The sequence below is a fragment of the Tachypleus tridentatus genome, chromosome 13 (genome assembly GCF_004210375.1).
Source record: "Tachypleus tridentatus isolate NWPU-2018 chromosome 13, ASM421037v1, whole genome shotgun sequence".
Lineage (NCBI taxonomy): Eukaryota > Metazoa > Arthropoda > Merostomata > Xiphosura > Limulidae > Tachypleus > Tachypleus tridentatus.
The window spans coordinates 134,204,644-134,217,550 of record NC_134837.1 but is presented as its reverse complement, the minus strand read 5'-3'; the positions used below and the strand labels follow the sequence as shown (position 1 = coordinate 134,217,550).

Below are 12,907 nucleotides of genomic sequence, written 5' to 3'. Positions count from 1 at the left end.
TCCAAGTTGTGATAGTTAACCCTATTACAACAGGCCATGGGTCAAAAACCATATACTCGTGTTTGTTGACTTCCATTCAAAGTTTTATCACCCTACTATTTTATGAATTTATGTCAAGTCTTCTATCAAATTATGGATGATGATCAAAATTTGAGTATTATGCATTAGTTAATTTAATTTAAAAGTAAATTGTCAATTTTTGTGAGTCACAAGATATGTTGAATACAACACTAGTTCAAATTAGATGTTTGTGATGTCAAAACACTAAGTCTGTAGTTTTATGAATTAGGAACTCTTATCAATATTGACAAGTTAAAATATAAAATAAGAACCTCATATTGTTTTATTTTGCTTCAATATGACTTGTACTGAATCTAACAGTGGCTCCATTCACCTCTTTCCATTTTTGTAAATGGTCCCTCATGTACACTTCAGTGTATAACGTGAGTAACCAACCAACAGCTTAGAATTTCCTCTAGTAGTTTTCTCAGCCATTTTAATCTGTTAAAAAACTACCTTCTTCATTCAAACCAAGATTTCAATTAGATTGGTTGTGTGTTTAGTTTCCTTGAAATTTCATATTTTTTTAGACATAAATACAGCTCCATTACTAAACTTGATAAATTATAATTGAATTCTATGGTATTGATGGAGTAATTTATTTTTTGGTTATTCAACTGTATGTGTGTATATGTATATTTAATATGTTTTTATAATAGGTGGATTATGACACAGTGAAAAGTTACTAATGTTTACTTTATGGTTTTGTAATAGACTGATTATGACATGGTGGAGTATCTAAATTCACTTCGGGAAGGATGCTTAGAGGCTTACACTGGCATCGTTCAGGGACTCAAAGGAGACCAAGTATCTCCAAGTAGTAAGTATAGTTAAATAATTTGTTGTAAGGTGGCTGAACTTTAATACCAGTATTAGTTTGTTACTTTTTTCTACATGAAAATGCTTCCAAATCTCAGATTCTGACCTTTTTTAGGATTTGTGCTGAAAAAGAAAATGTATAGCTTTGAGTCTTTCTTGTGATGGAAGTCATCTTTTGTTAGAAAATAGTTTTGTAATTTCTGTTCAGTTCATTAAAATAACAGACACAATAAATAATGTAAACCAATTCCTTGGTATTTATTTTGGAGGACACAGAAGTTGTATTGAATTTTTGTATCTCCTTTTGTCAGTACCTTAGTTCAAACGTTATTTTTTTAATTGTACAATCTATAACGAATTCAGTTTTTAAAGCAGGTAAATATATTTTTACTAAGTTTGTATTTACTTCATTTGTTTAGTAGTGCATGAACACTGCATTCATTCTTTTGTTTTTGTCCACTTGTTAACTGTTCTGGTTCTATAGCTAATATTGCTCATTGAGTCAGTGGTAAGTTTACAAACTTGCAATGTCAAATTCTGAGATTTGAATCTCTGCACTGGACACAACAGATAGCTCAGTGTAGTTTTGCATTAAAACTAAACAGTTGACCTGTATTTAGTATCCACTGTGGTTTTGTTGCTTGTGTTCATTATTCTACTTGCATGTTGAATTTTGTGGTTTTATTGTTCATATTTAGTTTATAGCCAATGAAAGTGGTTCATTTTATAATATATATATATATAGTAAAATTTTCTAGTTTACTCTGGAAACTGCTTACTTCATAATGCAGAAGTGAATGAATGAAAATATATTTTATTTCGGGAATCTGTAGTTCATGATGTGGGCCTACAGGTGATTGAGCTTAAAGCTGAGAATGTAAATTAGGCTAACAGCTTAGTTTCAAATCCTGTTTTTCTTCTGTGATTAATAAAGATACTTTAATATTCTGTATTGATTTAGCAGGAAGCTAACAATGACACTTTTGGAGTTTGTTGCATTGATATTAAAGTTAAGTTTTAAAAACCCTCCTGCAGTTAGTCTATTTAACATTAGTTGATGCATCAACACACATCAACATATGTGAGTAATGTCTAAAATTAAAGAGAGAACTAAAATTTGGTGAATGTAAAAACGTGTTTTACATCATAAGGGTATAGTTGGTGACAGTATAGTCTACAGTTCTGTCACTTAGCATAGGTTTATAAAATTATAAACTGACCACATTTATTTAAAAAAAAAGTTGTAGAATGACCTTTGAACAGAGTAATTTTATTTTAATTAAATAATACATATAGTTTCAGTGTAAGTTGCATCAAATGATTGTTCAACATTTCTTCTATTTATTTCATCAATGTTCCATGAAGCTTATCTTTAGTGACATGCAGGACGTAATGTTGGGTATAATTTTCCACAGGAGTGTAAATATTGAGTACTTGTGACATTTAAAAGAAGATTGTTTGAGATTGGACATCAGGCAAATCTTACAATACATAATTAGCCAGCATGATTTCTGGGTGTCCTTGCAGCAGCATCTTTAGTCACTTTGTTCTTGTGAACATGTTCCATGTATGTTGTTAAAAATGTATTCCATCTGGTAGATGGCTCTCCTGCTACCTATAAGATTTCACTGAAACTTGTTTTATACCAGTTGGTTGGTATTATATGGTTCATACCAAAGAAAATAGTCTGAACACAGTTGAAACCAATGTCATTCTTGTTCAAATTGGAGTAATTACAAGAGATTAAACTGTAGATGCTTTCTTCCTCACACTGTAGTGTATGTTTCTATTTTCTCTTTTAGCTGATGTTCAACTAGTCTTCCCTTATGTAGAGCATATGATAGAATTTATCAAACACTTAGCTCAAGACCCAGACCACTCTGATGAGAACGTAGCTGCTTCTGCTGGTCTTATTGGGTAAAACATACAAATTGTTCCTAACTGTAGTAGATGTTTTATACACATCTTAAAGAAAAACTTCAGTGTAAACATTGTAATTATTAAAATATGTAATTTCTTGTTTTTCTTTTTGTAAATTTCTTGTAATAGTATTGTTTTTGGTTTTATGTTAGTTTAATAAGTAATTACAAAACATTTTTGGTAATCTTGTATGTGAGGGATCTTTACCTTTATAAGGATTCAGATTTGACTCTTGTAGGTCAATAACTGTTCTAAATACTAACAGAAAATTAATAATAAGCAAAAGTAGCCAACTGTATCAAAAGGTGTATCACAGAAGGAACAATTTTCTTTTAATCCAAAACAACTGATAATAATGTTAGTGCAGGGACTTCAAAGTATCTGGATAGGCATTTTAATTATTTTCTTTAAGACAAGGATACAAGAAATAGTGTATGCTGTGTAGCAGAATATTGCACTTATTAGGCAAGAGTAGAATAAGAAAGTAGAACGTTTACTTACGATGTGTTTTATCCACTGTGTTAAGCTGCCATAGATGCTGAGAACTTTTGCCCTATAAAACATAACATTTTTCAAAATCTACAAAATGGGACCATAAACTCAATTAGCTTTTTTTTATTTAATGACATAGTAATTAATGCCAAAATAGCTTTATTACTACATTTTTTTAACCCTTTGACTACTGATTCATCTTAGAGGGTCCAGTCTGTTTCTGGTAGTTGAATGCAAGTGTGCTGTATACAGTGTATGACTTGCAGAAATCTCATGCATATTTAATAAAAGATCCACAATTAATGTTAACGTGTATGTACATAAATACTGGTGAGACCTAAGTATGACACAAATGAAGTTGTGATTGGCAGAACTGTATAGTATTGAGTTAAATCAAATATACCTCTATTTTTCTGTATACTGTTATATACACCATTTTATCTGTCCTAATTTTACTGGTGTGGTATTGATGTTTGCCATTGCCTGTAGTAGTATTCAGTAATTATGATACACCTGTGTGATGGTGAGATTGGTTTGTAGATATTTAATTTCTATTATACTCATTGGATCTGAACCATTTTTACGTGTAAAGGACCATTATTTTATAAAAATTATTATAAAAACTGTCTTTTATTTAGGGGACTATTACTTTATAATAAACTTTTTTTTTTAATTTTAAGAGACCTTTGTTCAGCTTTTGGGAAAAGTATGTTACCACTCCTTGACAATGATATTGTAAGTGACCTCCTTACCAAAGGTCGTCGTTCTAAGGCTACTAAGACGAAAACATTGGCTAGTTGGGCAACAAAAGAAGTTAAAAAACTTAAAAATGCTGCATCTTCATGGTAAGTTTTTAATTTATCTAGTTGTGGAACTTTAATAGATATTATTATTATTCCCCAAAGGGAGTTAAAGGCCCACCTTTTTTAACCACTTGGACCACTATGCAGTAGTGTGTAGTCTGTTAGTCAATTAGTAGACATCAAAATTGTCAAGTAAGTAATGCTTAACATTGCAATTTGTATTGTCATGACAGCAGCAAAAGATGCATGCTGTGAATCATGAGAGAAGAGTTATGCACTCTGTAGGCCACAACATTGCATAACATGTTAACTTCAACTTTATTTACTCTTGAAAGATAACACTTGCTAGGACTTTGTGTTAAGTGTTGACTGATAACTGAATCATTCTGATTTAAATTTTGTGAATTTCATGCTGATATAGTCCATCATTCCAAATTTACTCACATTTGAAACTCCCAGTGAAATTTTAAAGCCTGTATAATTGGTTAAAGAGCCAACAAATGTCAATAAAGTCTGGAAATAAATAAATATATCTTTACAGAAACAAATTTTTAGTTTTCATTGGAGAAGTAGGAAACAATTGTTTATATTTTTATACTTCTATATAGTTCAATAGGATTTAAAAATGTAGTACCTCCACAAAAGATTCCCTAAAATAGTCTGTATTTCAGTAAAATTTAGTGATTTATTTTAAAGGCTACCAGCAGCCGACACTGCTGAGAGGCCTGTACACCTCACTTGAAAAGTAAAACAATTGGAAGTCACATTTTAATGTTCCAAGAATAACAGAATAGTCAAAAGGTAAGAGAAAAGTTGAACATGTCCAGCAGTGAGAAAGCTTGTTATGCTATACAAAGGTTGCTGATTGAGAGGCATGTGGCTGAGACTTGCATGATGGTACAGTTCTTTAAAATGCATAGTCTAATACAAAGAATACACATTTTAAAAATGCAACTTAATCTTTAGCTATTTTGTTCACTTTATTGTTTGGGTTTGCCTCTTTTAGTGAGAAAATAAACAGTAAACTCTTTGCTCAAGACTGAGCAGAACAACAGAGGAAGTTATCCGAGTGGTTGTCTGTTTAGTTAGTGTAAAAAAATACCAAAGAAAGCAAGAAGTACATGTTAATCCACTGAAGACAGCAAGGTGTTATTTACAAGTACATATTTTAGTATTTACTGTTGTATCATAAAGAAGGTCATTACCTCAAATATTGTATCACAAAACCTTCAAAGTAGGACTTTTGTTTACAGATTCACTGTTTATTAACATATAACTGAAGAAGGGAATTGTCTGAAACATTGCATCAACAACAGTATATGTAGTCACTGTGCCACACTTACCTACTGAGTGTAGATTAAGTTGGCTGTATGTGTGTACCATTTTAAATTTTTCTTCAGTTATAAAGTCATTTTTAGACTGACTTTGTAAGTAGTTGGTTGTGTTGATGGGTGAAACACATTTTGTAGTGTGGAGAGGACCTTGTGTTTTAATATAACAAATTAATCAGTCACTTTGTTCTGAAAGTTTTTACAAAACAGCATGGTGTATTCTAACCAGGATGATTCCAAATAACTATATCATTACCAAACAGGCAAGAGGGATTAATGAAATTGCCACTAGCTTGGAAGGTAAAGAGTGCCTGTTTTGTGAGAGTTTTAAGTTTGTACAGCAAACTTGAGAGTTGTATTCATTGTTTAAAAAAAAGCACCAAAAAACATGACCTATCACTTAACCAAAACATCTTTATTTTCTCCTAATGGCTTCATTGGGGTAAAGAAAACTTAAGTGATAATTTAAGTCTCTGTAATAATGTGGACTTACAAGCAAGTATATGAACATAACTGTTGTATAATTATATTGTTGTGAAATTCAAAGCACATGCAAACAAATATTATAATATTTAAAGCACATGTTAAATATTATACTAATTAAATATAAACAGTAATAGTTAAAAATTCCAAGGTTATTTGTTTCTTTAACTGTGGCTTATTTCCTTTAATTATTTCATCTTCCTTGCACTTTCTATCTAAAATAATGGCAGTTGATAAGAATGTTTACTGTGTTGGACGATTAGTATCAGTTGATATCATGTTAGTCAGCAGTATATTCAGTGACAGGACTAACTTTACTGTATAATATAGGTAGGACTTGAAGATTTTCGTTAATTTTATCCCAGATTATTTTGTCTGTTTTATCAGTGTATATAGAACTGTGAAGTCTGCATGCCAAACTTATGCTTGGGTTTATTGCATGTTTTGGGTTTAAAGTCTGGTCATACTAACATGTTTGTTCAAAGTTCTGCTTGGTTTCCCTGTAACTTTATCAATACCTGGCTCTCAACAGTTTTTTTTAACTGTTTTCCTTGCCTTTAATTGTGAAATACCATTTGAAAGATTAACACAGTAATCATTTGTATGTTTATAATTCGTTTTTGTTGTAATAAATGGTGCAGTAATTTTCTTTATTAAAGATCAAAGGAATCAATTTCAGTTGATTGCAAATGTTTTAAAAGCTTGTTTGCTTAAAATTACATATTAGTTAGTAAATGAACCAGTGAAATTTTTTTTTGATTGATTAAACTTCACCTAACACAGTATTAATAGATAAGATAAAGTTGTTTTCAGACACATCCAAGCTACAGTATTAGTTTCTATTAATTCTGTCACATTTTCATATTTGTATCTTTATTTTTATTTTTTACCAGATACCATGGATAACTGTAAAAAGTATTTCATAAACTGAGATTTGTTTCAAGTTTACAAACAGCCACTGGAGGGCGCTGCCATAGATGACAGCATGCACTACCAGACTGGAGAAGTGAGAGTGGAGATGAGTGAAATTGTGTGAATGCCATCCTTCATTATACTCTGTTTGCTTTCCTTTCATGCCAGACAGAAAAACATTTGAAACTCTAAATTTGTGAAAAGTTAAATACTTGGTAGGGGGTACTGCAATTTTGCTACACAGTAATAAAAATTGTAATTAATTTTGAAAAAGACTGCAAAATTGAAAGTGAAATCTTAATTTTCTTATAATCAGTGCAGTTATAGTTTAAGTGCCTATGTGAAAGTCAGAAAGTGGACTTTTTAAAGATTCCGACGTCACCTGTATTATATTGGATACTAAGTACTAACCGTTTCACTCCAGGTAACTAGCTTTCAAAAATATTTACTACATACAAAGAACAAGTTATAGAACTTAGTGTTTTTAATTAAAAGGTAGTAAAGAAATGTTAAATATTCTTTGCTGATACCTAGAGCTTGAATTGTTAGTTTTCCAAATGTAGCAATATAAACCTGATATAAATTTAGTGTTTGTTTTAGATTTTTATATAAATTGGCTTTACTACTATAATAACTAAAACGTCAGTTATTTGCTAGTTTGTAATAATTGTGCATAACCCAAGGCAGACTTACATCCAGAAAAATACTGCAGTACCATTATGTGTGATTGAGTGATTGAAACAAAATTCTGATTTATTTTCTGTGTTTCCTTAACCGAAACTAGCTGTAGTCAGCCTGTAAACAGTTGTTTTAGTTCACGTTTCAATATCTAATAAAAGTGCTAAGTATTATCTTGTCTTCGGATGCTTTATAAATGATCTGTTTATTCCTTGTCTTTCTTTGTCAGAAACAAAAAAAAAATATTAAACACATTAGGCATAAAATTTAGTGTTTTTCCTTTCTAGTTACAGATTACAATATGACATTTAGTAAAATTTCATAATCAGTAAATTGTTAGGCATGGTAATCAGTTACTTCCAATGTTATTAACTGGGGTGATCAGAAGCACTGATTTCAGTTAATTGATTATTTTTGTCTTGATACTAAAGATTAAGTTGAACAACCATGAATTAATAATGAAATATCAAAATGACAGTATCTTGACAACATCGATAGTTGAGGCAATGTGAAATCTAATTTCAATAAGTTGATTATTTTTGTGACAGTAATAGGTTATAGTAGATGATGATGATGGATGTAATCAGTGTTAGTGAGTATTTGAGTTCACTGTTTTTGCACTTTTGATGTCTTTCACAAAAGACCATCTATTACTGTATGCAATTGCTCAGTGTAAATGTTGTTTACTCTAGAGGTGTGCAATGTTTTGGAATTGATGTCCATTGATCAACATTCTAGATTTTTGTCTTTTGGTAGAGAAGAGAGAACTGTTAAGATCAATATTTAAAGCTTACTATCAGAATCAAATTCATCTCTTTTTTTAGAAATTAATTTTGTCTGGAGAATGTGGATGCTGTTTTATACCACATGCAAATATGATTAAATATTCATAAAAAGTCATCTTAACACGTTTTGACCACTGTGTACAAAGAATCTTGTGTAGACTATTCTTATGTTTAAGTATTTTTTACAGTATTACTTCTATGTGGGATGAAATATACTACTGAAAATCTTAAAATTTCATGTTCAAAGATATACAGTAAAAACATCTTTCAAACACTCAGCCAAATCTATATTTAATTCCATATACACCCACTTTTTTCCTACGAAATTGTACTTTTATCTCTTGAAAAATGTGTACATCTGACATTTTGTTTACTTGGTGTTAGAAATTTGAGATACTAAAACACTTGATTTTTTGATCACTAATTTTGTCGATCTATCTTTACAAATTAATAATTCATCATCAATAAAAATGTTTAGTTACGATATACGACTGTTTCTTGTATGGGATCGTTTTAGGTAACTTGTGATTACAGTAAAAACTCTCATTCTTTATGTTGATGTATAGTATATTTGTTTGGTATGCCTGAAGATGTTTGATACGTGCTGGAGCTGGTAATAAAAGATTGATAATGGTTGTAGCTGTCAAAGCTTGTTCATGTATAATTGTTACCTTGTTCATGTATAATTGTTACCTTGTTCGTTGTATGGTATTGTTGGTGGTTGTGAAAGATTGGTGTTCTCATATAACTAATGTATTGTTGTTGTGCTGTTACTGTGACGATTTGTATTCACACGTATTTTTGAGTGTTTATTATCAGTAGCGTGAATATGGTTGGTGTTCACATATAACTGATTCATTGTTGTGTGGTATTAACAACAGGGCTGTGAAAGTTTGTTGTAAACGTGGTGTTACGCGATTACACAGGGTTCACTGAATGTTACGTCTTCAAATATAAAAACTAGAATTCTTGTGCGTTTGACAAGGGATATATTTTCAAAAAATTTCGGTGTTATCCGGTAGACAATTAAAATACGCACGTGCACAGATAGATGATATTCTAATCCTTTTTCATACCATCGTATTAACGATGTAACATTTTAAGTTTCAAAAGTACTCGAATTGATGTTTTAAAATTAGGGGGAATAGGATAAACATGATTCACTTATCCCGTCGATATTAGCTACCCTTTCTTTAAGATAGAGATAACACTGCACAACAATTTTTGTGAAAAGTTTTGCTTCCTGAAAAGTTTTTGCTGATTGTGACAGGTTCCTGGTGGATATGCACAAATATAGTTTTTTGGTCTTGTTTCATCACGTTGGAACTCTGAGAAATATACAGGTAACTGTTTACCGGCAATAACGTATCAAATGTTTGTTTCTAATACGCTATTAAGTTCAACATAATTAAAAGTGTTTTGCACCTGATTTTCGTTTGTATTCAATGTTCGGTGCATTACGTTGCAGTGTCCAACAGTAGTCAGCAAGCATTGACGAATTCCAGTTGCCGTGATATCATTTTTCCATTGTAGCAATGTCCTAGTGAAACTGAAGATTTCGATGAAACTGTACGTGATGGGCAAATTTGGATCTGATTTTCGTGATCAGCAGCCAAAAATCTATAAGGAACACCCAAGTGTTCAAGAAGCAAAAACTGTTGTGCAAAGTTATGAATTAAATCTTCCAGATAAATATAACATTTCGTACAAGTTTTGGCGCAGATAGCCTAGCTGCTTTGTGCCATAAAACAATAAGTCAACCAATCATCCAAGTTTTGTTTGACAGTAAAACTTTGAAACAAAAAAATTTAAACACTTGTACTAATCGGCAATAATTAACTATGCTTTATTTAGAAACGTACAATCGTTAGAACTATTTTGAAATGGTAATTAGTTTAAGAATGTGAGAAAATAGTGTGTTTTTTAGAAAACGTTTTCTTCCGTTTTCAAACGATCAGTTTAGAATACGTATAATTTCAATCGTTTTATAAACAACTTAAGTGTAATACCATGACACTTTATCAAATTCACTTTACTATAATAAACTAAGTTGTATATCAGTTTCGATGTATGTAACCAAAACTTCGCCATCTATTGAATGGTACCACAAACAAAAATCATTAATGTAAAAAAGTTACACTTTGGGTGTTAAAAATTCGGACAATTATAAAAACTGTATGTGCTACTTTTTTTTTTCCATAATTGCAATATTTAAAAGGTGTTCGAGAACCCAACAATACGTGAAAGTTTGATTAAATTTTTAAATGTGGAAATGGAGTTGTTTAAATCAATAAACTACTAGTTTTTATATACGAAGATTTTGAACTTTATGCATTGAATAATTTTGATGCAATAAGTTGTGTATGATTAAAAAGTGCAATCCGAACATGCTTCTTCTGCAGCACTTCTCGTGGAAAATATTTTAGAAAATGTTTACTTTTTCAATGATATGAATAATAAGATGAGTTTGGCCACGTGGTTAGGGTGCTGACTAGTAGTCTGAGGGTTGCAGGGTCGAATCCCCGTCCCAACCAACATGCTCGCCCTTTCAACCATAGAGGCGTTACATGCGATGGTCAATCCCACTCTTCCTTAATAAAAAGGTAGCCCTCTAGACTTAAACTAATAAATTTTGGAGGGCTAGCGCAGATATCCCTCTTATAGGTTTGCGCGAAATTCAAAACAAACTACGTATTAGCACAAACAGCCAGCCGCTGTTGCAGATGCGGCCCATTTTGCTGTAAACGTAAGCCTAAAACTAACTCTAAATTTAGAATGAAATTTATGAAAAGTTATTGGTTAATTTTCTGTAAATTATCATTTGTGAAGAATATATTCACATCAGCCTAATTTACCACATTAAACAACACGAAAACTTTTATGTTCCTAAGAGATCAATTTTCATTATGGATATTTTTCTTAAGTTTCCAAAATTCCCTTGTGGTCATTTATATACTACGGATATTTTGAATATGGGAATGTCGCCTCTTTGAGTAGCACATAAAATTAGACCAATAACTGTTGAATTTCATTATCAGTGCTGTTTTTAAAAAAAGATTATCCTGTCTTGGTGTTTGTTATCCGGGTTTGTATTCAAAAATCAAAACCCAACAAACCTTAATCGTCATTGTTATAATCATTCTTATTTGGTATAACGACCATTTGTCTTCATAAAAAATATATATTCATGTAATCAGTGACCTTTAATTTATGTACTATCAATTTGTACATTTTGTGTACAAATGTAAAATAATTATTTGTTGTGGCTTGTACCGTGCAATTCTCTAAAGTTGTTTACTGCTATAGCCCATGCCGATTAAAATGTAATCTGTGGACAATTAGAGCTAGTCACGATCTTGCGAAATTATGATATGATATAAAGGCATAAGCTAGTGATTAGGAAGATGTTATTTCAGAATTTAACACTACTTTTCTCGGATTGAGTTGCCCTTCTTGTACGCCCCTGAACAATGACTTTTTACTATTACCAAAAACAAAACTTAGGAAAAGTTCAAGGGATATTTTTCGTAAATTGGAGTTCTGAAATGGAAGTTATTCACACTGCCACAGGTAAAAGCATTTAAACTTAGTTGAGTTTTTTTGTTGTTGCGACCTTTAAACTGTGGTTGCGTTGTTAGAATGACGGTCAATTCTTTAGCGTAGAATGGTAGTGTTGTCGACGGGCTGGCTTTCCTTTGGTCAGTAGTTAAAAATTAGGGACGGTAACAGATAAGCTTCGTAGCTCTATTAGGACTGTAAAATGCTAATTATTTTCCCTGTTCTCATTCCAAATGTTCTTTTAATTTCTCAATTCTGCCCTTTGATTTAAAGAAGTGGTGTGTACTATCAATCTAAAAATTTAAAGAAGTGGTTTGTACTATCAATCTAAAAATTTAAAGAAGTGGTTTGTACTATCAATCTAAAAATTTAAAGAAGTGGTGTGGACTATCAATCTAAAAATTTAAAGAAGTGGTGTGTACTATCAATCTAAAAATTTAAAGAAGTGGTGTGTACTATCAATCTAAAAATTTAAAGAAGTGGTTTGGACTATCAATCTAAAAATTTAAAGAAGTGGTTTGTACTATCAATCTAAAAATTTAAAGAAGTGGTTTGGACTATCAATCTAAAAATTTAAAGAAGTGGTGTGTACTATCAATCTAAAAATTTAAATAAGTGGTTTGGACTATCAATCTAAAAATTCAAATAAGTGGTTTGGACTATCAATCTAAAAATTCAAATAAGTGGTTTGGACTATCAATCTAAAAATTTAAATAAGTGGTTTGGACTATCAATCTAAAAATTTAAAGAAGTGGTTTGGACTATCAATCTAAAAATTTAAAGAAGTGGTGTGTACTATCAATCTAAAAATTTAAAGAAGTGGTTTGTACTATCAATCTAAAAATTTAAAGAAGTGGTTTGGACTATCAATCTAAAAATTTAAAGAAGTGGTTTGTACTATCAATCTAAAAATTTAAAGAAGTGGTTTGTACTATCAATCTAAAAATTTAAAGAAGTGGTTTGTACTATCAATCTAAAAATTTAAAGAAGTGGTTTGTACTATCAATCTAAAAATTTAAAGAAGTGGTTTGTACTATCAATCTAAAAATTTAAAGAAGTGGTTTGT

General features: G+C 30.9%; 1 protein-coding gene across 5 annotated transcripts in view; it reads left to right on the top strand.

The window, feature by feature from the left end:
* Positions 1-7,671, top strand: part of LOC143238940 (importin subunit beta-1-like) — a 40,560-nt gene extending 32,889 nt beyond the window's left edge. For 2 of the 5 annotated variants that reach the window (XM_076479603.1, XM_076479601.1), the window contains exons 17-21: positions 775-880; positions 2,682-2,796; positions 3,972-4,136; positions 4,791-4,895; positions 6,802-7,671. In XM_076479603.1, coding sequence (XP_076335718.1) covers positions 775-880; positions 2,682-2,796; positions 3,972-4,136; positions 4,791-4,836 — 432 coding nt within the window. In that variant the 3' untranslated portion in view covers positions 4,837-4,895; positions 6,802-7,671. Of the gene's footprint in view, positions 1-774; positions 881-2,681; positions 2,797-3,971; positions 4,141-4,790; positions 4,896-6,801 lie in introns of those variants that run through there. The other 3 variants (XM_076479605.1, XM_076479602.1, XM_076479604.1) reach the window with 2 other exon arrangements.
* Positions 7,672-12,907: the final 5,236 nt, after the last annotated feature.